Raw genomic sequence first — 27,658 nt, 5'->3', positions numbered from 1 at the left:
GTCTGCAAAAGGGTTGGAGGGGGGTCACCTGTAGGTTCATCTCTGCAGCGTGTACATTCATCTGTATCTTACACCACGACTCATTCTCTTCTGGATCTCATTCACAGACCGGCCGAGTGCTCAGCCTCCAGTCCATGCGCCGCCGGATCAGACTGGAGAGTCACTATGAGATGCTGCGCCTCTAAAGACCACAGACTACCCTCCACAGCCCACAGATGGCTTCAGCCTGGCACAGCATGGCATCAGGATATGGACACATCATGTCATCCGCAGGAAAACCGGACCCGTGTGCGGGATGTGGGCATCTGCTGGGGGCAGCCATCTCTATTAGGACAGTTCCTGAAAAGAAGAATGGTTGTGCCCTTCAGGTCCGTGCCCAGCTCTCCCCTGGTTGCTGTCCTCGTCATGCTGATGCTGCTGTCCTGGAAGACATGTGAAGCCGGAGACCTAAACTGTTAGTAAGCAGCATCTGGGTATACCAGGGGGGCAACATACTGAGCACAACGCCTGGTTTTAGTTTACGCTGGAAGGAGTAGTAGTCAGAGGTTGTGTAATATGACCCGTCCCTGGGGAAAACCACTGGTCTACTGTACAGTAGGAATCATGTCAGACCAGGGGGATGTCTTAGTCAGCAATACTGGCATTCTTCTAAGGCCTCTTATAATGACAGAGAAATCCAGATGAGCAGAATCCCTGGGGGAGTCAACAGCTGCATACATGTCCTGGACTTACTGGTAGCAGCTCAGGTCTCCCAGCAAAACAAACCAGTACAGTAACTGTAGTGTACCAATCACAATATTCAAGATATTAGTACATTCTAATCACTTCTATACATTATATACATATATACACTAGTATTATACATAGGACTCCACGCACCCCCCCAGAACACTGCAACAACAAAACCTGTCACTTTTAAAATAGGCCAGGGATCAGCTGTTTTGAAACTACAACTCCCAGAATGCTCTGCTCACTTCTATACATTATATACATCTATACACTAATATTATACATCAGGACTATTACATAGGACTGCAGGCACATCCCAGTACACTGCAACAACAAGATCTGTCACCTTCACAATAGGCCAGGGATCATCAACCTCCGGCACTCCAGCTGTTCTGAAACTACAACTCCCAGAATGCTCTGCTCACTTCTATACATTATATACATCTATACACTAATATTATACATAGGAACTATTACATAGGACTGCAGGCACATCCCAGTACACTGCAACAACAAGACCTGTCACCTTTACAATAGGCCAGGGATCATCAACCTCCGGCACTCCAGCTGTTCTGAAACTACAACTCCCAGAATGCTCTGCTCACTTCTATACATTATATACATCTATACACTAATATTATACATCGGAACTATTACATAGGACTGCAGGCACATCCCAGTACACTGCAACAACAAGATCTGTCACCTTTACAATAGGCCAGGGATCATCAACCTCCGGCACTCCAGCTATTCTGAAACTACAACTCCCAGAATGCTCTGTTCACCTCTATGGAAGTGAGCAGGTGTGCCTGCTGGGAGTTATCTTTTCACAACACCTCGAGTGCTGAAATGTGCTGCTCCATGCAACAAGCAAACGGATTTCAGCCTGCTTATGATGCTCTGCAAAGCAGTAAATATATCTAAAGGTCCGTTTACACAGGCTGACTCAGCCGGCACTTATCGGGAACAAACCATTACTTCCTGATAATTACCTGCTTGTCAGAGGTGATGAGAGATACATTTACACCCTTGCTGTATGGGGACTGCAATCACTCGTCCCCATACTGATTCACAGGTCACCGTTTACACAGGATGATCTGCAGCCCAGAAATGATCATTTTAGTGTCCGCATCAATGATGCTTTCACCTGATGAGGGAGTGTTTCCCCATTCATGTTCAGCGGCACCTTTACACAGGTCAATCATCGGAAAAGGAGCGTTCCTTGGGGCTCCTTACGGATAATTACCCCAGTCATCAACCCTATGTAAAGGGGCTGTAAAGGAGTTGAGCACCTTGGTTTGGCCCTCTTAGGCAGACCTGCAAAGGGAACCATACAAGCATACAGTCATGTGAAAAAATTAGGACACCCTTTGAAAGCATGTGGTTTTTTGTAACATTTTTAATAAAAGGTTATTTCATCTCCGTTTCAACAATACAGAGAGATTAAAGTAATCCAACTAAACAAAGAAAACTGAAGAAAAGTCTTTTCAAGATCTTCTGTAAATGTCATTCTACAAAAATGCCTATTCTAACTGAGGAAAAAGATAGGACACCCTTGCCCCTAATAGCGAGTGTTACCTCCTTTGGCTGAAATAACTGCAGTGAGACGGTTCTTGTAGCCATCTACCAGTCTTCGACATCGGTCTGAGGAAATTTTACCCCACTCCTCAATGCAGAACTTTTTCAGCTGTGAGATGTTTGAGGGGTTTCTTGCACGTACAGCCCTTTTCAAGTCACCCCACAGCATCTCAATGGGATTCAAATCTGGACTTTGACTTGGCCATTCCAGGACTCTCCATTTCTTCTTTTTCAGCCAATCTTTGGTTGATTTACTAGTATGTTTTGGGTCATTGTCATGTTGCATGGTCCAGTTCCGCTTCAGCTTTAATTTTCTAACTGATGGTCTCACATGTTCTTCAAGCACCTTCTGATACACAGTAGAATTCATCGTGGATTCTATGATGGTGAGCTGACCAGGTCCTGCTGCAGCAAAGCAGCCCCAAACCATGACACTTCCACCTCCATGCTTCACAGTTGGTATGAGGTTCTTTTCTTGGAATGCTGTGTTTGGTTTACGCCAAACATGTGCTCTGCTGTTGTGTCCAAATAATTCAATTTTGGACTCATCTGTCCAAAGAACATTATTCCAGAAGTCCTGGTCTTTGTCAACTTTATCTCTGGCAAATGTCAGTCTGGCCTCGATGTTTCTCTTGGAAAGCAAAGGTTTCCTCCTTGCACACCTCCCATGCAAGTTAAACTTGTACAGTCTCTTTCTGATTGTAGAGGCATGTACTTCTACATCAACAGTAGCCAGAGCCTGCTGTAGTTCTCGAGATGACACTTTAGGGTTTTTGGAGACCTCTTTTAGCATCTTGCGGTCTGCTCTTGGGGTGAACTTGCTGGGGCGACCAGTCCTGGGCATGTTGGCAGTTGTTTTGAAAGCCCTCCACTTGTAGACTATCTTCCGGACAGTGGAATGGCTGATTTCAAAATCTTTTGAGATCTTTTTAAATCCCTTCCCAGACTCATAGGCTGCTACAATCTTTTTTCTGAAGTCCTCTGACAGCTCTTTTGCTCTCACCATGGTGCTCACTCTCACTTCAACAGTCAGGAGCACACCAAACTAAATGTCTGAGGTTTAAATAGGGCAAGCCTCATTCAACATGCAGAGTAACGATCTACTAATTATGTGCACCTGGTGTGATATACCTGTGTGAGATCTGAGCCAATTTAAGAGGGAATACATGTGAGGGTGTCCTATCTTTTTCCTCAGTTAGAATAGGCATTTTTGTAGAATGACATTTACAGAAGATCTTGAAAAGACTTTTCTTCAGTTTTCTTTGTTTAGTTGGATTACTTTAATCTCTCTGTATTGTTGAAACGGAGATGAAATAACCTTTTATTAAAAATGTTACAAAAAACCACATGCTTTCAAAGGGTGTCCTAATTTTTTCACATGACTGTACTTACCTCCTGGCTCCTTTGCTCCCCGGCCTCCACTGCTCCCCCAGGATGTAAATTTCTGTTTTGACACCACTGCTGCCAATGGCTGTCTACAGCAGTGTCCTGTCCCCTTGTGTCATGTCAAATGTGTGTCTCGACGCAAGGGATTGGCAGAGTAGGATTGGGGAGGCAGCACCGGGAAGCAGGTAAGTATGCCTCTGTTCGCAGCTCTGAGGGGGGTTTGCCATAACGGAGGATAGCCTTCAACTATGGCTCCTTTCACACTAGCGTTCGTCGGTCCGCTCGTGAAGGAGCTCACGAGCGGACCCGAACGCTTCCGTCCAGCCCTGATGCAGTCTGAATGGATGCGGATCCGCTCAGACTGCATCAGTCTGGCGGCGTTCAGCCTCCGCTCCGCTCGCCTCCGCACGGCCAGGCGGACAGCTGAACGCTGCTTGCAGCCTGGCCGTGCGGAGGCGAGCGGATCCGTTCAGACAATGTAAGTCAATGGGAACGGATCCGCTTGAAGATGACACCATATGGCTCAATCTTCAAGCGGATCCGTCCCCCATTGACTTTACATTGAAAGTCTGAACGGATCCGCTCAGGCTACTTTCAGACTTAGAAAATTTTCTAAGTTATTAATGCAGACGGATCCGTACTGAACGGAGCCTCCGTCTGCATTAATATGATCGGATCCGTTCAGAACGGATCCGATCAAGCGCTAGTGTGAAAGTAGCCTAAGTTTTCTTCTTTAGGTGACAGTTCTCGCCAACAAAGCCACCTGTTGTTTTTTCTGCTTGGCTGGACTGGTGGACAACTCCTACATCTTCACCTTTACATGCAGACATAAGCTGCTATGTGTCCAGGTCCTCCGTCTGCTCGGGACACACAACCAGTGCTGCCCATATTAACCCTACCAGAGATGGTTGCAGACCTCCTATGTGCCCCTGCTGTGGGCACTATGGGATCTTCCCAGTCCACCATGTTGATATTCTACCCATGTCCACAAATTAGCTGATAAAAGCAGTTTTATGAATGCCTGTTTATGCTGGTTCAAAGGGAGCCTGCATTCTGATGGGTTCCTATGACACCTGTGCCTAATGTGAAATCCTCGATGCCTTGCCACCTTATCACTAGAATGCCCCCACATGTAAATAGAGAAATTCATGTAAGAGCACGTTGTGCAATTTCTCTTCTATTATACACAGTGTTCATCTCGGCTCACCAAAGAAATATTGTCATTGAATTCCCTGGTAGCCGCCATCTGCTGCTGCGCTGTGCCCTGTGATTCAGTAACAGATGGAGACGTAGTGTGTTACATATGTACCTGATGTGTCAATAGTGACAGCTGTGTTTCCATACATCCCCAGTAACACCACAACCAGCCTGAGGAGCTTCCACTTCTCCTAGACATCTTAAAGTCTTTTTTTTGTCTAATTCGATCATTTAATGCCACTTTGATGAATGCTTCGCTTTGTGTATTACAATGTGGTCACTAACACAGGAAGCCATTAAAATGGTTGTTTCACTATAACAACGTATTCCCTAGTCACATTATAGGGTATAAGTATCTGATTGATGGGGATACGACTGCTGAGACCCCAACTAATATCAGAATGAGGTGTTGGAGTCTTCAAAGTACATGGAGTGGCAGTCACGCAGGCATGCAGTCCCATGCAGAATAAATGGCGTGACAGCATGCATGATCCCCGCTCAGTTCACTTAGGGGAACCTCATTCTTGTGATCGGTGAGATACTAGTAGTTGGATCTCCACTGATCAGATACTTATCCCCGATCCTATGAAGGGATAAGTTCTTGTGATGCAACAACCCCTTTAGCAGCTAGAGAGAATCAGATGGGGATGTATAGAGGCGAGTGCTCGGTAGCCAGGGGAAGGCTGTTTGCTACTAGTTTATGCAGAATTGTCTTCCATGTGCAATGAGGTTTTAATCAGATTTTTCTAGAGTTTGAAGGGGTTCAATATTGATGGCCTATCCTTAGGATAGGTCATTAATATCAGCGGATGGGGGTCCAACACATGGCACTGCCGGCAAGAGCTGTGGCCACAGGATAGGTCATCACTGTTGATGTCTTGGCAAACCCCTTTAATTTAGGCAGAGTATCTCTTTAATGCAAAAACAATAACCCATATAGGCAGATCTGATTGACTTTTTTCCTAACAGGCGCTGTTTGTTAGCATTTGGATGGAAGTGGCTTTTAAAGAACCAAACTAATCAGATCCTCTCTGCATCTTCATGTATTTTTACTCTGGTCACTAAATCATGGTTAGTTAGTGATTAGTGGTTAGTTAGTTAGTGATTAGTGGTTAGTTAGTGATTAGTGGTTAGTTAGTTAGTGAGTATCTTAGTGGTACAGTAATCCATTGTGAAGCAGAGTATAAAACACCTTTCTAATATACCTTGTTCTGAAAGTATGGCCCTTCTATAAGCTGCTGGTCACAGTTACGAGCTTCAACATCACATGGACGTCAGGAAATATTGGCCTGACTGCAGGACACGGACAGGGTGTGAACAGGGGCACAGTTACTGAAGAATTATATTGGTACTGTGCAGGGGTTACTGAGGCCGTGGGCCTCCAGTGACCAAATACTGACCTCTCGTTGCCTGTTAAACACCTCACGACAAGTTTTTCTGTTGGACAGAGAAATGAGGCCCAGTGACATTGCCATACTTTTTTTTACTTCTACTATAGTGCACCAGTGGTTTAAAAAGACAATAATTAACTCCTACTTTATTCTGCATTTAGTATTTTCAAACAGCACTTTTGATGACATCATCAGATTGAAAAACCTGGATTTCTCTGCTATGAGACGTACCACACGGGAGATCCCAACTGACCTCCAAGGATTGAGAGACAGTCTGAATGGCGGCCACCACTTAAACATGCAATGGAAAGGGAAGATCTGGCCCTGTGACGTACTACTCAAACTGTCTCGACATGTTTTAATATCTGCTTTAGGACCCAACCTAGCATGGAGTATTTTTCCTTATGACAGCTGTGACCAGGATTTGATGCCCACAGATACTCTTATTAGCCCTTTGAAACTCTTGCAAGTCAATGTAAAACCAATGCTGCTCCACAGAGTGCTCCGATTCCTAGGAGATCTGGGATTTCTAGTGGAGACACAACAAAGTAAAGCGCTATCTCTGCTTAAGAAGAAAATGTACAAGTCAGGAAAACCATTGAAGGATCCCAGCATGCTTGGTATGTGACGTGAATGGATAATGCATGAAGTCTCCTATCTTCCTCTTTTCCTCCTGTTTTTCGCTCTCTGTTGCATGCTGCTTCTCTACATGAATTACCTGTTGCATCGCAAAAAAGACCCTTCTGCCAGATAGCGGTCATAGCTCTCTGAGGATCCGAGGAGTTCCTTATATACCTAGATACATATGTGTTTGTAATGATGATACCCAGGAACACGTGTAACATTAGAACAATATTTCAAGCTGCCTCTGCTTGTGAGGAGTAACTGCAGGTCACACATGGTGCCTTTCCCACAGATATTACCTAACTACATTCCCTGGTATAGCTTGCAAAATTTACTGTCAGCTGTGTACAAATGTGTTCTTTGGTAGCAACAAGGATGTTGCACATCTTATGAACCTGGTTTCAGTTCTTTCCAATAAATGTAAACATTTTCTCCAGTGCCTTTTCGAGGCCTGGATAGAAGCTCAATATATCCAGTTGGCCATTGCACTAGTGCAGGGGAGGGCTGGCAGCCTTAGTCCTGGGGGGCAAATCCAGTCAAGTTGTCCATTTTATCCCCGCCCATTATTAAAAGCCCCTCCTACATATAATAGGCCACTCCCAACACACACTGTACAGCTGAAATTCTATTGTTGAGGCCTGTCTGTACATCATACAGAGAGAGGAGGACCTGCCTGCTTCACATTATACAATAGACAACAGCAGGCTACAGCCAGGAAGCTCCTCCGCTCTCCTCCCTCCCCAGATCCTGCTCAAGGCCTGTGGTTCCCCCCCACCATCTGCCACCCACCCGTGGCCTGCTGCCCCCTTGACTGACTGGGCCAGGGTCCTCCATAGTCACTTGGCACTGTCAATCAAGCTGGTCTAAGAGGTATATAACTGAAGAAAATATTGCACAAAAATTTGTAGAAAACTGTTAAATCAGCTGTCTGAAGAGGCTTCAGTGCTTGGATGAGCCTTATAGCCTCTTGACATAATGCCAAGTACAGCACTGCTACTGCAGCTGAATCTCATTCACTTGTATGGGACTGAGCTGCACAAAGACTAGGTGACTAATGGACGTGACATTACAGACCAAGACTGACGACGGGGCTCTTTCCCAAACATCCTGGCCTATTCAAAAAGCTGACGGGTGTATTATGATGTTCTGCAGCAGCAGAGATTTGTGTTATGATGTTCTGCAGCAGCAGAGATGTGTGTTATGATGTTCTGCAGCACCTGAGGTCAATATTATGAAGTTCTGCAGCAGTTGATGTGTGTATTATAAGGCTCTGCTGCAGCTGAAGGTGTGTATTATGAGGTTCTGCAGCAGCTGAGGGGTGTATTATGAAGTTCTGCAGCAGCTGAGGGGTGTATTATGAGATTCTGCAGCAGCTGAGGGTTGTATTACGAGGCTCTGCAGCAGCTAAGGTTTGTATTATGAGGTTCTGCAGCAGCTGAGGGGTGTATTATGAAGTTCTGCCTCAGCTAAGGTGTATTTTATGAAGTTCTGCAGCAACTGAGGTGTATATTATGAAGTTCTGCAGCAGCTCAGGTGTATATTATGAAGTTCTGCAGTAGCTCAGGTGTATATTATGAGGTTCTGCAGCAGCTGAGGTGTATGTTATGAAGTTCTGCAGCAGCTGATTTTGCCCCAATGCAAAATTTGTAACAGGCCCCCAAGACACTATTATAAAACTGGTGTCCTCTTGTATGGCGGAGGGGTCTTTGGGCCCACAGGCCCAGATGTGACTGCTACCTCTTACCCACTTATAGCTACGCAACTGGTCAAAAAGACTTTGCAGTCTTTGGGAGAACTTTTCATGGCGGTCTGGGGTGAATGGAGAAGAAATAAAAAAAGGAACAACAGCAGTCAGAGAAACATCAGTTGTAAGTGACTGGATTAAATATTTTATTATTCTGTGTCTGCACCTTGTAAAATGTTTTAAAAGTTATTTTATTAGCAAGTAAGGTAGTTTTTAATTAATTCTACAAATAGGGCGCCATTTGCCTAATTTGCCTGGGGCACCAAAGTACCTTGTCCCGGCACTGTTCTTCTGCCAGCATGCATCACACTGTAACCTGACTGACTGGTCCAGACCTGACCAGTCCAGACTCCAGACCAGCGCTGTGCAGATCTGCCTCAGGCCCTGACTGCGCTCTGTCACAGAGCTAAAGAGACACATGAAGTAAGTCTGTACTGGGGGGAGAAAGGGTGGAGAGGGTAAAACAGCAGCAGGCACAGTCCATGGGGAGAAGTGTGGCACACTATATAAAAGGCAGCAGCGGGAACAGTTCACCGGGTGTACACTTGCAATGACATTTGAGTATTCTGTTCCAGCATAGAACCACAATACTAAAATCAATAATGGGGTCTATTGGGATCTGGTACGAGTACAGGCATTTTGCTGGACGAAATACCACTGCATGAGGCGTTCTTTGGCCCTTTACTTTTCTGGAATCTGTGATGGAGGCTCCTGCTGAAACCTGCAGCAGATGTGCACGTAGCCTAAGCGGGTACTATGGGTCCCGCAGCGCACCTCATGGCCGACAGAATCAGTCCATAGTGGAACATGATAAGATGGCAGTAGATGATGGTGGGTGAGGGGAAGGGGGTGGTAAGTTTGTACCTGTCCATGATGGGGTGTGGGCAGTCTGCCGATAAGAATTTGGACTTTCAGTGCATGAATGGCTGGGTGGTGGTTGAATAGAAGATTGAATAAAACATTTTTTTCTTTGTAGCTGAAAAGGGGGCTGGTCAGGGATGAGCCAGGGACTGGGAAAATTTAGATTTGTTCTATGGGACCCAATGGTTTCTATGTATGCCCCTGGTTAACCACATTTTGTGGATGGAGCTACATTTTTGGGGTACTTTCACACTTGCGGCAGAGGATAGCGGCAGCCAGTTCCGTCGCCGGAACTGCCTTCTGGATTCGGCAATCCGGATGCAAACGGATGCATTTTGAGACAGATTGGATTGCGATACCGGATCCGTCTCTCCGGTGTCATCCAGAAAAACGGATCTGGTATTAAATTTCTTTGCATTTTTAAAGGTCTGCGCATGTGCAGACCGCAAAACCGGATCTGTTTTGCCGGAACACTTAATGCTGGATATGGCACTAATACACTTCAATGTAAATGAATGCCGGCAAGTGATCAGTATTTTTGGCTGGAGAGAAAACTGCAGCATGCTGCGGTATTTTCTTCGTCAAGAAAACGTAAGAGGGACTAAACTGAAGACATCCTAATGCATACTGAATGGATTGCTCTCCATTTAGAATGCATTAGGATAAAACTCCCCCCGAGGACGGAACTCAATACCGGAAAAGAAAAACGCAAGTGTGAAAGTACCCTTAGCTGAACTTATCACTGCAATGTTCTTAAAAAAATCTCCAAAAAGTTGCAAGTGTCCTCCAGTCACCTGGTGACATACAAACTGATGGAGCCTTTGTAATAAAGATGATAATACTTGAAACTGAAAACTCCATAGGTATTTCGACACTTAAAAAAAACTAGCAAAAATGTGCCTATTGATACATTAACCCAGGCCTGGCCAACCTGCAGCTCTCCATCTGTTATAAAACTACAATTCCCACCATGCCCTGCTGTTAGAGCTGCAGTAAACGATTATTTTAGTAATCGAGCATTCTACCGACTATTTTTACGATTAATTGAGTACTCTAATAAGAAAAAATGAATTAATGGACGGTTTTCCTTTATAAAAACTCATTAGACCCCCTGCCATCAGTCCCCAACAACCTTCGTTCCCCCCAGTGCCATCAGCTCCACTATCGCCCAGTGCCATTAGCCCCCCCGTGCCATCAGCTCCACTCCCCCAGTGCCATCAGCTCTCCCCCACCCAATGCCATCAGCTCTCCCCCACCCCAGTGCCATCAGCTTTCCCCTACCCCAGTGCCTTCAGCGCTCCCCACCCAGTGCCATCAGCTCCACTCCCCCAGAGCCATCAGATGCCATGTCCCCCACTCCCCCAGTGCCATCTGCCCCTCCATGCCATCCATTGCCATGTCCCCCTTCCCCAGTGCCTCCATGCCATCCATTGTCATGTCCCCCCTGTAGTTACTGGTCACCCCACTGCTCCCCTGTAGTCACCCCACTGCTCCCCCTGTAGTCACAGCAGTAGTACCATAGTGTTGGCATTCAGGAGCCTTGGAGAGCCTAGTGCTGCTGCCACCCAGCTGTCCCAGGCACAGATCTCTATGGGCAGCAGGCTTCCTACCTGTGACTATGGCAGAGCGGATCCTGGCCAACGCCTCCTGGTGCTCCCCGGCCTCCAGCAGCTCGGCGATATCCCAGTGCTGCCAGCTCTTCCTGGGTACACACTTGTCGGCCAGCTGCCTGAGCTGCACACAGGTCCGGCGGGGCGGGTGCCCCATGTCCCCCTGGCACAGCCGGCAGCTCTTCCTGGGATCTCCCCGCAGACAGGGCAAGCAGTACGTGTGCTCGCACAGCACAGTGACCGGGTCCGGCAGGAACCCCCCCCAGCGGGGGCACCGCAGCACACACTGTGCTTCCCGCACCACAACCGAGCCTCGGTACTGCCGCAACAGACACTCCAGCAGAGGCTCCAGGAAGGCCACGGAGCGGTGGTCACGTGATTTAAATGAATCCTCGATGCAGGGAAATTGCATTGAGGATTTTTTTGACTCGATTACATCGATTACATTGAGTAATCGTTGCAGCCCTACCTGCTCTAGGCTGATAACTGTAGGCTGTCTGGGCATGCTGGGAGTTGTAGTTTTGCAACAGCTGGAGAGCCACAGGTTGGCCATCCCCGCATTAACCCCTTCGACCAGACAATCTAAAGATGCCCCAGATTTATCACAGTGGCTGATACTGTGTGATGAATCTGGCCACCTTTAAAATGTATAGTTTAACCTTTTGTCACATATTGGCTTAATTTTGACGCACATTGATGCATATTAAGCCTCTTCCTTCCCTGGTTAGCCACACCGGTAAGGCTACTTTCACACTTGCGTTCAGAGCGGATCCGTCTGAGACGGATCCGCTCATATAATGCAGACGGTGGATCCGTTCAGAACGGATCCGTCTGCATTATATTGTAAAAAAAATTCTAAGTGTCAAAGTAGCCTCAGACGGATCCGTCCAGACATTACATTGAAAGTCAATGGGGGACGGATCCGTTTGAAAATTGAGCCATAGTGTGTCATATTCAAACGGATCCGTCCCCATTGACTTACATTGTAAGTCTGGACGGATCCGTTTGCCTCCGTACGGCCAGGCGGACACCCGAACGCTGCAAGCAGAGTTCAGGTGTCCGCCTGCTAAGCGGAGCGGAGGCCAAACGCTGCCAGACTGATGCATTCTGAGCGGATCCACTCAGAATGCATTAGGGCTGGACGGAAGCGTTCGGGGCCGCTTGTGAGAGCCTTTGAACGGAACTCACAAGCGGAGCCCCGAACGCTAGTGTGAAAGTAGCCTAAGCCACACCTTTCCCTGGTTAGCCACACTGGTATGCCACACCTTTCCCTGGTTAGCCACACTGGTAAGCCACACCTTTCCCTGGTTAGCCACACTGGTAAGCCACACCTGTTTATCTAGCAAGACACTGAAAATGCAAGGTGCAGTCCTTAGTAAATCTGGCAGAATTTTTTTGTTCACTCACCAATGAATGATCAGTGGTTTGAAAAAGGATGTGATCATTATGACTCATTTTTTTACATTTTAGTTTTTTACTCCATTTTATACATAAAAGGAATTAGATTTTATAGCGTTTCTGTCACGGCGGACAAGACATCAGATACACAGAAAAATAAACAAACAAGTATCTAGGCAAGAAGCTGGGGATCAGGGTCACCTCCTGGCACTTCCCTACCAGCTCTCCCTATACTGCTATGCCCACGTTCAGACCCTTAAGGTGGGAATAACGTGTCCTCGTGCCTGGGCTGCAAATACCCTAAAATCCCTAAGATGGTGAAGGGGAATAGAGCCAGCCTAGGGCGTCTCTCTAGCAGCCTAGACAGCAAACAAAAAGAAAACAATAACCAACTTATCTTTTCTGAGCAGGAAAAGCCAATCCTTCCTTCCTTACTTCCACAGAGCCAGACAGAAGCTATAACCCGCACGGAACACTGGGAGTGGGTGTAATTTAAACCAACAACCCCACCCAGTGCACCTGAAGGGAGGCGGATCTAGCTCGACTCCAAAACAAAACAAAAGATTAGACACGTGCTGCTAATCTGGCACACCTCCGCACGTAGCCTGAGCAGGGCATGACAGTTTCCTATGCGGTAAAGGTGACCTGATACTTTCATTCTATGGGTCAGTATGACTGCGGATAGCACATATATGGGGGGTCATTTATCAAATCAGATTTCACCTTTCATTTTTGACAGCTCCTTTGGAAAATAAAAGGTGGAATCTGCGTTGGTTGCTATGGGCAACTAAGCCAGTTCTACACCAGTTTAATAAATGACCCTCAAGAACAAGCAAGTGCGGATGTGGTGCAATTTTCACACATGGTTGCTAGGAGACGATCGGCATGGGGACCCGATCTTTATTATTTTCCCTTATAACATGGTTATAAGAGAAAATAATAGCATTCTTAATACAGGATGCTTAGTAAAATGTCCATTGAGGGGTTAAAAATAATAAACAAGTTTAGCTCACCCATCCACTTGGTCGCGTAGCGGATCTCCTCTTCTTTCTACTTTCTTCAGGACCTGGCTAAAGGACCTTTGATGACATCACTGCGATGGACCATGTGATGAGCGCAGTGACGTCATCAAAGGCCCTTTAGCCAAGTCCTGAAGAAAGTAGAAAGAAGAGGAGATCCGCTACGCGACCAAGTGGATGGGGTGAGTTAAATTTGTTTATTATTTTTAACCCCTCAATTAACATTTTACTTAGCATTCTGTATTAAGAATGCTGTTATTTTTTATTATAACCATGTTATAAGGGAAAATAATAAAATCTACAGAACACCTAACCCAAACCTGAACTTCTGTGAAGAAGTCTGGGTTCGGGTCTGGGTACCAAACATGCAGATTTTTCTCACACGCGTGCAAAACGTAGTAAAACGCTTTGCACTCGTGCAGAAAAATCGCTCATTTTCCAGCAACGCACCCGCATCTTTTCCAGCCCATGTGAAAGAGGCCTAAGGGGGGTATTTATCAGTAGGGTAATATTTGAAGTGCATTTGTGCTTGAGTCTGTGGTGGTGTACCTTGTGCCAAATTTATTACATTGTTTAATTTGGGGCATCTTTAACTTAACACGTTTGTCTAAAAAAGCTACTTTACGTTTTTTATGGCACCTCTCTACTGGAGTGACTGTGACTTTTTTGCAACTTTTTTAGGCTACTTTCACACTCACATTTGGTGCGGATCCATCATGGATCTGCACAGACAGATCCATTCAGATAATACAAACATCTGCATCCGTTCAGAACAGATCCGTTAGTATTATCTGTAACATAGCCAAGATGGATCCGTCTTGAACACCAATAAAAGTCAATGGAGGACGAATCAGTTTTCTATTGTATCAGATTGTGTCATAGAAAACGGATCCGTCCCCATTGACTTACATTGTGTGTCAGAATGGATCCGTTTGGCTCAGTTTCGTCAGACGAGCACCAAAATGCTGCAGGCAGCGTTTTGGTGTCCACCTCCAAAGCGGAATGGAGACGGAACGGAGGCAAACTGATGCATTCTGAGCGGATCCTTTTGCATTCAGAATGCATTCGGGCAAAAATGATCCGTTTTGGACCGCTTGTGAGAGCCCTGAACGGATCTCACAAACGGAAAGCCAAAACGCCAGTGTGAAAGTAGCCTTATGTAACTAACCATGCCCCCTTTCTCACCCCCTTTTACCAAAGTGGCAAAAGGTCACACATTTTGACACAAAACAGGACCAAAATGTGGTACTTTTCTGTGCCATTTTTTGCACAAGAATCGTGGCTTTCAATCCCATATATGTATCTAAAAGACGGACAAACACTGTCCATGCCCACATTCTAGTTTAACTATGGGAAATGTTGACGATGTCAGAAAAAGTAATTTTTTTGCCATATCTGATTAATACATGTCTCAATTGAGATGCGTCATTATTGTGGTGTAAACAGCATCACCAAAATGCCGCCCTTAGCCTGGTAAATGTGGACCATCATGTTTGTGTTCTGGGTGGTGTTTTTTCTATAATGCAGCATGCTCTAAGATGTGGTATTTTTTTGAAGGCGGTTTTCATCTATTCACCCGTTCACCCAATCAGCACCAAGAGCTGTAACTGTGTGACCTGTGCTGTTTTTTGGAGCAGTTTTTTGTGTGGATTTTTAAAGCACATTTAAAAAGCATTGGTGGAGGAGGCCAAAAGGACAAAACAGTCCTAACTTTGCTTTATTTAAATTTTACAAACCCTCCAAGGGTGGAGAGTCAATTTTTGCAGGAGATGACCATAGCACCTTTCATTCAGTTTGGACTGTCAGCTTCTCCTGCTCTATGACATGCTGCTTGCATATTGCACTGCATTTCATGGGGGCAGGTTCCCTTTACCCTGGGTTCACACCTGAGCGTTCGCGATGGAGCGCTCTGTATGCGCGATTGTACGGGCGTTTACAATCGCGCATACAGAGACAAGCGAACGCCCATTGTCGCGCGTTCCCGAAAGTCTATGTACGGGAACGCGCGACAAAACGCCCCATAGAAGCTCAAGAACTTTTTTGAGCGTCGGGCGTTTTACAGCGCGACGCGCTGTAAAACGCCCAGGTGAGAACCATTCCCATAGGGAAGCATAGGTTTCTCCTTGTTGAGCGTTTTACAGCGCGTAGGAACGCGCTGTAAAACGCTCAGGTGTGAACTTAGGGTTAAGGCCCCTTTCACACGGACGAGATTTCTGCGCGGATGCGATGCGTGAGTTGAACGCATTGCACCAGCACTGAATACCGACCCATTCATTTCTATGGGGCTGTTCACATGAGCGGTGATTTTTACGCATCACTTGTGCGTTGCGTGAAAATCGCAGCATGCTCTATTTTGTGCGTTTTTCACGTAACGCAGGCCCCATAGAAATGAATGGGGTTGCGTGAAAATCGCAAGCAAGTGCGGATGCGGTGCGATTTTCACGCATGGTTGCTAGAAGACGATCGGGATGGGGACCCGATGTTTATTATTTTCCCTTATAACATGGTTATAAGGGAAAACATTTATTTTTTAACCCCTCTATCACTAATTTACTTAGCATTCTGTATTAAGAATGCCATTATTTTCCCTTATAACAATGTTATAAGGGGAAATAATAAAATCTAGACAACACCTAACCCAAAACCGAACTTCTGTGAAAAAGTCTGGGTCAGGGTACAAAACGTGCCGATTTTTCTCACGCGCGTGCAAAACGCATTAAAATGCTTTGCACTCGAGCGGAAAAATTGCGTATTTTTCCGCAACGCACCCGCATCTTGTCGGGCCCTCACACGTGACGCCCCCGTGTGAAAGAGGCCTAAGAAGGACAAGGTCTCTCAGCTAAAGGTTTCTGTTCCTCTCAGTTTGAAACAAGTGGCACATCTAGTAACAGGAGGCATCGCACAATTACCCCACTCAACCTGATCCAATTTTTGAGGGTTCATGAAGCTAAAAAAACGTTGCTTTCGGTCAGTCTTTTATACCCCTCCCACATGCCACAAATTGGAGCTATGTGCTTGAAAATGTCATCTGCAGATCCTAGTGACACCTGTTAATTAATTTGCATAACCTTACGGCTTGTCCTTCTTGGTGTTACAATTTCAATGTTGGAAGCAAAGTATCGAGCTGTATTCTGTAATGTTCCTGTTTATGATAATACTGTGTCCTCGGCATACATCTGACAGGTTAACATCTTGATACATTTATTTCCCAAGGCCTCATGTAAACTGTGGTCTGAATAGTGTGCCTTGGAGAAATACTGATATTTCTGTATTGGAATCTGATCTGGGGTCTGTATAAATTTGGGGGCTGATTTGAGGTCTGTATTCGTTTTGGGGTTCGAGCTGGAGGTATTTATTTTGGGGTATGTTCATTTTTTGGGTCTGTCTTGAGGTCTTTATTAAGTTTGGGGTCTGGAGGTCTCTTAATTGTGAGGTCTGAAGGGCTGTTAATTTTGGGGTCTGGGAGTTTGTATTCATTGGGGTCTGTCTGGGCATTTGTATAATTTTGGTCTTGAGGGGTCTGTATTAATTTTGGGGTCATAAGTGATGCACCAGATGTATGTGCACAATCCCAAAGAAAATTATGGGATAAGTACTGGCTTCAATTCCCCTTCGGCGTCGTGCAGAAAACGTTTTCTGCATGACGGATTGCCTAATATATGTGAAGGGGGTCTTAGAATGTGATAAAACATTAAAAGTCGTGAAACCTTTCTGATCCCCTGTCGCTCTCCTTCCACTGCTTCATATGTCCTTGCTGGTTTCTATAATTCCAAGTTCCTCGTGACTTGGACAGGTGACCACTGCGGCCAATGATTGGAAAGTGAGCAGTGGGGGATCAGTAGGGTATCGCCATTTTTATTATTTTATAACTTTCTCAACGGTTAAAAACGCCACCAATGAGGCGATGTGAGGCGGTTGCCTCAGGCAGCACCAGGTAGGGGCAAGAGGGGGCAGCGGAAGGGACATGGGCAATGAGCGCTTCCAATGTGAAAACGCTCGCTGTACTCAGGACAGCAATACAGTTGAATGCTGTGATGGGGCACGGGAGCGATGTCTCTCTGGCCCAGTTTCCTCTAATAGGCTTTAATCCGAGTTCCTGTAGTCTATCAGAGGCCGTGGTCATCATTATCGCGCTGCCTGAGCCGGGCTGCATAGAGCTCAGGTCACAGACTAGAAGAGTTTTGTGTCTTGCACTGCATCGCTGACAGCAGACTGGAGGTAGGTATTTGAGTTTATAATTTTTATATGGCAGCATGGTGTTGGGCCACAATGGGGTAGGAGGGTCCTTATTTTGTAACTGGAGAAGGGACATTGTGGCTGTAAAAAGGAGCAGTTTTTTACTGGCACACATTATAAAGGGGCCACTATTGGGACATTGTTCTACACTGGACACTAAAAAAATTTTTTTTGTACTGGCACATGTGGGAATTATCTGTGTGGTATTAGCACTTTCAGGGGGATTATCTGTTTCTAGAATCGTATTGGGAAGCACAGTGGGCATAGTATTAGAGGTAGCAGGATGGGGTGTTCAGAAGGTGGTGAGAAGGATGGAAAAGTAGTTGTCAAACTGTGCAGAGACAAGAGATGACTGAAATAAATCATCATGGTGGTCTGGTATGAATGGTGAAGATAAAGAAAAAGAACATCTACATCAGAGGACACATCACTGGATGTAAGAGGTATATGGCACTATATTACCCTGTATGTTTTGTAGCGCTGTATGCAATGCTTTCCAAGTATGTCTTTAACAGTAGGGCTCTGGAAGTAAGGGGTTAGGTTAAGAAATTGGCATTGGGGGGTTGCGCCGTTTCGGTTTTCGCCTCAGGCAGCAGAAAGGCTAGGTCCAACCCTGGAGCCAGGCAGTGAAAACGGCATCACACCCTGCCCTGTCAAAGTACAGAGGGCAGAGCCTCTAGGTGTAATGGCAACACCCCCGTTGCTCCTAGAGGCTCATTTGCATACATGAAACCATAATTTTACTCAGCAATGCGGGCACATATGAACATGGGACCAACACAGATGCCTTCAGCTGCCAAGTGCACATGTAACAGGTCAGCCAGTGTCATAGGTACAAATCTGCTGACAGATGCTCTATATAATCTTTTTATGCCATTTAAGGCACTCCTATTTACAGAGGCACTTCAGAGGAAGATCGCAGCACTATGCAAGCTGCAATCCTGATGTCAGAGAAATTAGAAAAACAGCACACAGCAGGTGGCGCTATACGGGTAGATTTCAGTAGTCATAATACATTTTTAATTGCATGCAATTACAGAATTGCACAGATTCCGATGCTGGTTTGAAAACTGTAGAATATTATTCGTGGGACAACCCCTTTAAGTTGGTGGCTCAATGCATTACTATGGCAGCAGGGGGTCTAATATGGCATTGAGGTCTGCAATTAGGATTTGCCTATTAGGTAGGTAAATATATGCTTTTTTGTTGCAATAAAGGCACTGTTGCATGTATGAAAAGTTTTCTGTCATTAAAAATGGCGTAGACTTGATTGTATTTACTTAATTATCACAGGTTTATTTGTATATTAGATGCGCCCTAAACTATCTAATACTATCTGACCCGGTGTAGACTGTCCAAGAGATTTTTGGTGCAGAAAATATGACCTGTCATGCACCACTGTCCCCCTATGTAGATGTCTGATGGCAGGACCCAGCTCTTCATATTTCATATATTTACGCTTGTTATTGTCTATGTGGTGATGGGGAAAACAAATGCCATATATTTCTTTCCTGAAAGACTTTAGTAAAAATGTAACACACACAGAAGAATAGAGGCTCCAGTAATAACCTTGAACTTAAGTTTTACAGCTGCAAAAACGTATATATCTCAGACCACGTGACGTGAAGTAAAAAATCATATGAATATGTATGCAGAGGACTTGCGTATATTCTCATTAGGTTAATGATATTTATATAGACAGGTCTGGCTTGGTTGCAATGTTACATCCCATGTACGGCGTATTATTAGGGCTCTGGTCTTTGTAAATGAGATACTCTGCTGCCCCCTGTGGTGGAGTCAGGGATCAGTCATAATTCACTGCATACTGCTTCTACACTGTGCAAGTGCCTGCAGTGAAAGAATAAATTCTCATCAAAAATGGGTTTTATCTTGGCTGTACACTTATCATCAGCTCAAAGAAATGCAGGAAACGGCAGATAGAGGTGGAATGTGGCAAAGACCAGGTTAAGCCAGTGTCTGGTTTATATTACTGAAATGACAAACTCATTGTACCTAAGCGGAAAGTTTCTGGGATCACACCCACTGATTGGGCAGAGGTGCTGAGAGACTGATAACTGCCCATTGCTAGTGCATCCACAAGGATACAGATGCAGCTATGGGAGGTACCCTACAGGAAATATCCGAACCCTCCAGAGAGGCTGAGCTGCCAAATATGTGTCTCATCATAGCATAGTCGCCTCCATACAGCAGACTGGCACAGACAGATCCCCAGAAGGTTTGAAAATTCAAGAATGATGTCAAATTGATAAATTTACTACATTCTGCATGAAATACATCTGATAAGTCATATAATATTGATGAATACTATCTTTGGAGGATTTTGCAGAATTTGAAGGATTCTCTGAAACAAACAAGTTAACTGTTCGTGGTTGACACAGTCAATTTCAGGGACTGGGGCTACAGATATTACTTTGTATGTTTGCATGGGACAAGATGATACATTTAGCACACCTTCTACTGTCTAGTCTAACAAATGCTTTTTGCCATTTTTGTGTTGGTAAAAAGTCTAAAAAAAAAAGTTGAACGCCAAATTGCACACAAAATTGTGACTTTATACGCTTTTACCCTGCACTTGCCACTTTTCATAGAAGTGGGGTTGGCTTAGCCTTCCACAGGCCGACAAATTTACAGTAAATTACACCAGAAACTAGCATAAATTGTAGCTCAAGGAGTCTTATTTTCTGACAGCCAGAAGATGTGGCAAAATAATTACTTGATTAGGCTTATCTCACTGCATTGCAATCTACATCAAGATTGGCATTTAAAAGGCAGTTGAGAAATGTCCCCCTAAGTCTATACCCCCTATTAGTTGGCTTACTCCACATTAGAGGTTTGTACTAAAATGTGGTTGTCGTATCTAAAGACACTCTCCTTTCTGGTAGGCCATGCCCGCTCTCCAGTAATACAGAACTCTCCTACCGGGCAAATCATAGAAAGGGGTGATTTATTATGAAGGTAACATTTGAAGTAATTTTTGTGGACTGCCTGCTGTTGGCTGTGTCATTGTTTTTGTGACAAATGTCGCACACAAGTTCTATTTTGAAGCTCAGTTTTTTGCTAGTCACATTTATTATTAAGGATCTGTCAGTTTCTACATCACCAAGGGACTGGAGTAGAAGTGGTAAATCTGGTTAAAAAAAAATCAACTTCTTCCCCATCATTCTGCACTCTATACCCCATAATGAGAAAGTGAAAACGGAATGGTTGAAATCTTTGCTAATTATTGAAAAGTGAAAGCTAAAATATTGCATTGACCTAAGTATTGAGACGCTTTACTCAGGACTTAGTTGAAGCACCGTTGGCAGCGATTACAGCATCCAGTCTTCTTGGGTATGATGTCACATAAGTTCCACACTTAGATTTGGTGATTTTCTTGTCATTCTTCTCTGCAGATTTTCTCAAGCTCTGGCAGGTTGGATGAGGACCATCGGTGGACAGCCATTTTCTAGTCTCTCCAGAGATGTTTGATTGGGTTCAAATAAGGGCTCTAGCTGGGCCATTCAAGGACATTCACAGAGTTGTCCCTAAGACACTCCTGTGTTGTATTGGTTGTCTGTTTAGGGTCATTGTCTTGTTGGATGGTGAACTTTCAGCCCAGTCTGAGATCCAGAGTACTCTGGATCAGGTTTTTATAAATATCTCTGTACTTTGCTCCATTCAGATTTCTCTTAACCCTGACCAGTCCCCCTATACCAGCCACTGAAAAACACAGCAGGATGCTGCCACCACCATGCTTCACAATAGGGATGGTATTGGGCAGGTGATGAGCAGTACCTGATTTCCTCCAGACCTGAAGCTTAGAATTGAGGCCAAAAGTTCAATTTAGGTTTCATCAGATGAGAGATTCTTGTTTCTCACAGTCTGAATCCTTTTTGCAAACTTCAGGTGGGCTTTTATGTGTCTTTCACTGAGGAGAGTCTTCTTTCTGGCCACTTTGCCATAAAGCCCCAATTGGTTGAGTGCTGCAATGATGGTTCACCTTCTGGAAGTTTCTCCCATCTGCACACAGGATCTTTGGTGATCAACCTGAGTGAACATTGGGTTCTTGATCACCTCTCTTACCAAAGCAATTCTCCTCCAATTACTTAGTTTGGTTCTGGCTGCCAGCTCTAGGGAGAGTCCTGGTAGTTCCAAATATTCCATTTAAAAATTATGGTCACTGTGCTCTTGGAAACAGTATACTGTTCTCCACATCTGTGTCGCCACATAGTTGTGTCTCTGAGCTCTACAGGCAGTTCTTACCTCCTCATGGCTTGGTGTTTGCTCTGATATGCTTTGTCAGATGTGAGACCTTATATAGACAGGGCAGTATCTTCCCAAATCATGTCCAAACAACTGAATTTGCCACAGGTAGACGCCAAGCAATGTGTAGAAATATCTCAAAGATGATCCAGAGAAATGGGAGTCCCCAGAGCTAAATGTTAAGGGTCACAGCAAAGGGTCTCAATACTTCTGTCCATGCAAAATATTTCATTTTTATTAAATTGGCAAAAATTTCTAAAATTCAGTTTTTCCTTTCTCATTATGGGAGATTGAATGCGTTATGATGGGAAAACTTGAATTCATAGTTTTTTAGCACAAGGCTGCAACATAACTAAATGTGAAAAAAATTAAAGGGGCTGAAGACTTTCCAATTGCACTGTAAATTACAGCACCACTACAACTGCCCACTGCTCCAGTTTCCTTATAACTTCACTGCTAAAAATATAAATGCCCACTACCGCCCAGCACTGTGTGCTGCCTGCCATCTTCTTCTGTCTGATGGCTGGGGCAATACTTTTTCTGAATGTCATTGACAATACAGAATCTCCACAATAGTTTGGATGTCCAGCATGGTAGTCACTTCTATCCTTTGGACTGTCTCTGGATCCAGCGCTACTAAAAATGCTTTATTATGGAGTTGTCTGAATACTTTATATGGAAAACTCTCGTCTTTTCATGAAGGTCTGTTTAAGTGAATGGTATTCAGCCAGATACAAATTTGTTAACGTTACATCATGTTGGCACAATGATATAATCAAAATCTACAACGCCACAGAAATGATTTCTACCATGTCTTATTTTGGCAAGGTTAGACATAAACTGAAAATGCTGAAGGTAAATGTCACGGATGGTGTTACAGAAAACTATAAGACACAAAAGAAGATCCGACTGACTTGATCCAAAACTAAGGAACAGGAGGGTAAGCCCTGTAAGAGCCCTAGTTCTCTCCCTTACTGCTCAGCCTATGCAAAAATCTCAATGGTGGAAAATTGCATACCCTCGTTCCTCGACTGTATGCACCTGAACGCCCTATAATAGTGAGGGGACACGACCACCGGCTCCCTACACTTAATACGGAGGGAGTCAGGGTCACCTAGGATCAAGCCCACAGGCAAACAGAAATAAAGAAAACAGACTTATCTTGTGGATGCAATAGTAACAGCTTTTAGCATCAGCACACTCCAGGAAGTTGTATAAACCGCAAAGTGATGCAGTATGGGAGGGGATTTAAAGGGATGCAATCAGTGTAACTAGATGACAGCTGAGAGAGGGAAATGAGATGATAAAACAAAAGCAAAACAAAAGAACCTCAGGCAGGAGGTTCCGAAGAACGTCTGTCAGAGCTTCTCAAATGTCTGGCGGTGACAGTAATGTTCTGACAGAATATAATGCCATGGCCAATGAGTTTGATGTTTCCATGACCTGCGTTACTTCCCATAGTGTTATCTGTGGTTTTAGAACAAGTTGAACTTACTGGGAGCGTGATTCTCAGCTGTAGATGTCCCAGAAGGTGACAGGACAGTTTGAGCCATACACATTAGATGAATGTTGACCAAACAAACCTTTTTAGACAGATCCAGCTAATCATCTAATGTGTATGGGATCGGCGGTGGAGAATTAGGTAGGTACTTACCAGTGGAGAGTCAGGTAGGTACTTACCAGTTCCTTATTGCAGGTGGCTCCCGAGGGTTGCCTCCTAAAACCGGACAACACTCCCCATCCAGAGCATATGCAAGTGTACGTGTGTATGGTGGTGGGGGGATAAATAAAGAATGGTATTGAAAAACTCCTTAAAAAATGTTCTTGCTACAACATGCTGCATTTAAAAAAAAAAAACGACATGACACAAAAGTGCACTACAATTGGAAAAAAAATGCCATTATCAAAAAAGCATTTAGCTAACATCTGGGGTTAGCATTTTTTGCCATAAGGAACATGTGTAAAGTTGACAAAAAAAGCCATAAAAAACTATATGTGAACCCAACCTTACTCCCATTGTTCATATCCAGAGGGTTTGGTTTTGCCACCTTGATTTCCTGGATAATATCAGCTCACTGATGTAGAAATGACTACTGCCAGTTGTCTGGTAATGCTGAGGCTTGTAGTTCTTCAGTATCCAATTTGTTCAGTTTACGGCTGTAATTGTGTTATCATTGCGGACAGCCTCTGCCTCTTGCCAGCAGGGAATGTGCAATCATGAGAAAAGCCACAGACTCATGCCACATATACACTCATTGTCCACTCGCACTCTGAACTCCATGTACAGAGACTGGAGGGCATCCGAGGACAAATAAAACCAAGCTCATACTATGCCAGAGGCTAATGCTTCACGGCTGCTTTCCCAATAGTGGAGGGAACAAGAGAATATGACTGAACTTAAACAATGTACTTGTGTCAAATATGTTGTGTCACTTGATCTGAAGAATGTCCCCTGGTTTTATCAGGTTCGTAATAACCTGGGAATGGATGTATAAAGGCAGATATTGCACATTGTAGTGTAATATTAGAGCGTGTCATATGCCTGTATTGTTTAATTCATCTGACATGGCTGATACATGTGCTGATGTGGCTCCAAGCTGGTAATTGTATTAAAATGTCTTAGTAAAACTTCCCTCCAGATGCTAAAGGCGTGATTCATTTTACAAAAAAAAACATTTTCATATACCCTATTAGGCCTCATGCACACAGCCGTTGTGCGGCTGTTCCGTGCATTTTGCGGTCCCCAATGCACGGGCAACATCCGTGCAGCGGGCCGGACCCATTCAACTTGAATGGGTCCGTGGTCTGTCCGCACTGCAAAAAAATATGACATGTCATATTTATTTGCGGTGCGGAACAACGGAAAGAAACACTGCAGAAGTAGTGCTTCCAGGGTTCCGTCACGTGACTCCGTTCTGCATCTCCGGAATTACATTCAAGTGAACGGCCGTGTGCATGAGGCCTTAGTGAGTTCTGAATAAATAGAGGGGGCCCCATGTCCAGGATTCTCATCTCTTGGCCAAAGTATAGAGCAGCTCTTCTGTCCTATATTACACATACAACCATTGCACTGTATGAGCATTCTGTAAGCCCTGTTTCACCCTGGCGGCACGCAGTGGTTTTCTTCCAGCCGATTCTCGGACGGAGCCTTACAAACGTCTGGCAATGCTGGACAACTGTTCCCTGCCAGAACCGCCTGCCGGATCTCCATCGCTGGTGTGAAACTAGCCTAATACTCAATTTCCCCTGTGGTGGCGCTGTAGGGAAATTGAACACTTACTGCCAGGTTTCCACACAAACTACAACTGACCGCTGGGGGTCCCAGCAGAAAATCATTTTGTGTTCAGCATGTTTAAGTATCTGTACAACCCTTTCTCTGTAGCACGCTGCCCCAGAGTTGAACTGATTGCCAGGTTAAGCCTCATGCAGACGTCTGTGGAACACGGTCCGTGACATACCGGACTGGAATCCTCCACTGTGCAGGAGCGCACAGTGTCTTTGGTTGCTATGACGCTGTGCGCTTCATGCCGCCGCTGCTGTTCAGTAATACACTCAGCGGCACGAAGCACATGGCGTCATAGCAACCAATGACGCCAGTCCAGTATCTCACGGACAGTGTTCCACGGACGTCTGCATGAGGCTTTAGAAATCCCAGAATTTCCATGTTATTGCCTGGGAAGCTGCAGATGGCCACCTGTTTGCAGCTCTCTGCCCTGGCTGAGAGGCAGTAAGTGGAGCCTCCCTTTTTGATATCTGTATGCTCTGGTAGGTCATATATTAAGCACTCTATTCAGCTGTTATTTCACCATAAGGCCTCATGCACCAAGCCGTGTTTTGCGGTCCGCCAATCGCGGATTCGCAAAACACAGATCCCAGCTGTAAGCATGCCGCCTTTTTTCCACAAAATAAGATATTCATTTTTTTTTTTCATTGAGATGAAACTACAGCCGTGTGCATGAGGCCTAACTCTTTGGGAAGTACAACGGCACCCATTGTGATAAAAAGACAGCAGCAGGTTTAATTCTGAACTACAATGGTTCTTCTTGTGGATCTCAGACCTGGTGCATCTGTGTATTAGGCATCATACACATGACCGTATGTATTTTGCGGTCCGCAAAAAACGGTTCAGAAAAAAATATGGATGACGTCCGTGTGCATTCCGTATTTTGCGGAATGGAACAGCTGGCCCCTAAACAGTTCTATCCTTGTCCGTAATGCGCTCAATAATAGGAGATGTTCTATTTTTTTGCAGAATGGAAATATGGACATATGGAAACGGAATGCACACGGAGTAACTTCAGTTTTTTGGGCGAACCTATTGAAATGAAAGGTTCTGTATATGGTCCTAAAAAAAAATGGAACGGACATGGAAAGAAAATAAGTTTGTGTGCATGAGGCCTTACATAGACATCCATATATCTGAATGGCTACATTTCCCCTGTAGCAGCCACTGCAAGGAAAATGAGCAGCTAACAACTATGTGGCACTTGGGAGCCGGACATATGGCAATCAGTTGATAACACCACAGTGGCTCTTATATTGAAGGGTTTGGCAGCAATCACACAACTCCTTTTATAATAGTCTATTAAAGGCAATGTATACCTTCGGGGCAATTTTTTTTATGATTGCATTTTACTCATTTTGGGCTAAAAAAATATATTTTCAATTGCCCTTTATTAAAAATATTGAGCCGTTCTGTCACAAAGGGTTAACATTTTTTTCTAGCTTGTGAATGGTACTTTCACTTTGTGCCAGTCATCTAATAACCCTTCCCTGTAAATTACTAAAAGGTCATAAACACTTATTTAAGCCTCATCCTTATCAGTAAGATAAGAATTGAGCTATAATGAGTGTTTAAAAGGTCAATGATCAGAAATAAGGAGCCTGAAGGAGCAGAGAGAAAATAGCATGCTCTATATTGTGCGTTTTTCACGCAACGCAGGCCCCATAGAAGTGAATGGGGCTGCGTGAAAATCGCAAGCATCCGCAAGCAAGTGCGGATGTGGTGCGATTTCCACGCACGGTTGCTAGGAGACGATCGGGTTGGGGTCCCGATCATTATTATTTTCCCATATAACATGGTTATAAGGGAAGATAATAGCATTCTTAATACAGAATGCTAAGTAAATTAGGGATGGAGGGGTTAAAAAAATATATATTAAACTCACCCTATCCACGTGTTTGCGCTGCCCGGCTCGTCTTCTGTCTTCTTCTTTGATGACCTGGGAGGAAAAGGACCTTTGGTGACGTCACTGCGCTCCTCACAGTCCTCAAAGAAGAAAAAAGAAGAGAAGCCGGGCTGCGCGAACAAGTGGACGAGGTGAGTTACATTTTTTTTTTTTTTAACCCCTCCAGCTCTATTTTACTAAGCATTCTGTATGAAGAATGCTATTTTTTTCCCTTTTAACCATGTTATAAGGGAAAATAATAACATTCACACAACACCGATCCCAAACCCGAACTTCTGTGAAGAAGTCCGGGTTCGGATCTGGGTACCAAACATGCCGATTTTTCTCACGCGCGTGCAAAACGCATTAAAACGTTTTGCACTCGCGCTGAAAAATCGCGTATTTTCCCACAACCCACCCGCATCCTATCCGGCCCTCACACGCGACGCCCGTG

At 44.7% G+C, this 27,658-nt stretch overlaps 1 protein-coding gene across 4 annotated transcripts in view; it reads left to right on the top strand.

The window, feature by feature from the left end:
- LOC122927570 (cell surface hyaluronidase-like) overlaps nt 1-27,658 on the top strand; it is a 94,915-nt gene that overhangs the window by 24,928 nt on the left and 42,329 nt on the right. For 3 of the 4 annotated variants that reach the window (XM_044279517.1, XM_044279518.1, XM_044279516.1), the window contains exons 2-3: nt 108-454; nt 6,443-6,901. In XM_044279517.1, coding sequence (XP_044135452.1) covers nt 166-454; nt 6,443-6,901 — 748 coding nt within the window. In that variant the 5' untranslated portion in view covers nt 108-165. The remainder of the gene's footprint in view (nt 1-107; nt 455-6,442; nt 6,902-27,658) is intronic. The other variant, XM_044279519.1, reaches the window with a different exon arrangement.

This window comes from Bufo gargarizans, chromosome 2 (assembly GCF_014858855.1).
Source record: "Bufo gargarizans isolate SCDJY-AF-19 chromosome 2, ASM1485885v1, whole genome shotgun sequence".
NCBI lineage: Eukaryota > Metazoa > Chordata > Amphibia > Anura > Bufonidae > Bufo > Bufo gargarizans.
The sequence above is the reverse complement of the archived record's forward strand: the minus strand, read 5'-3'. Positions and strand labels throughout refer to the sequence as shown.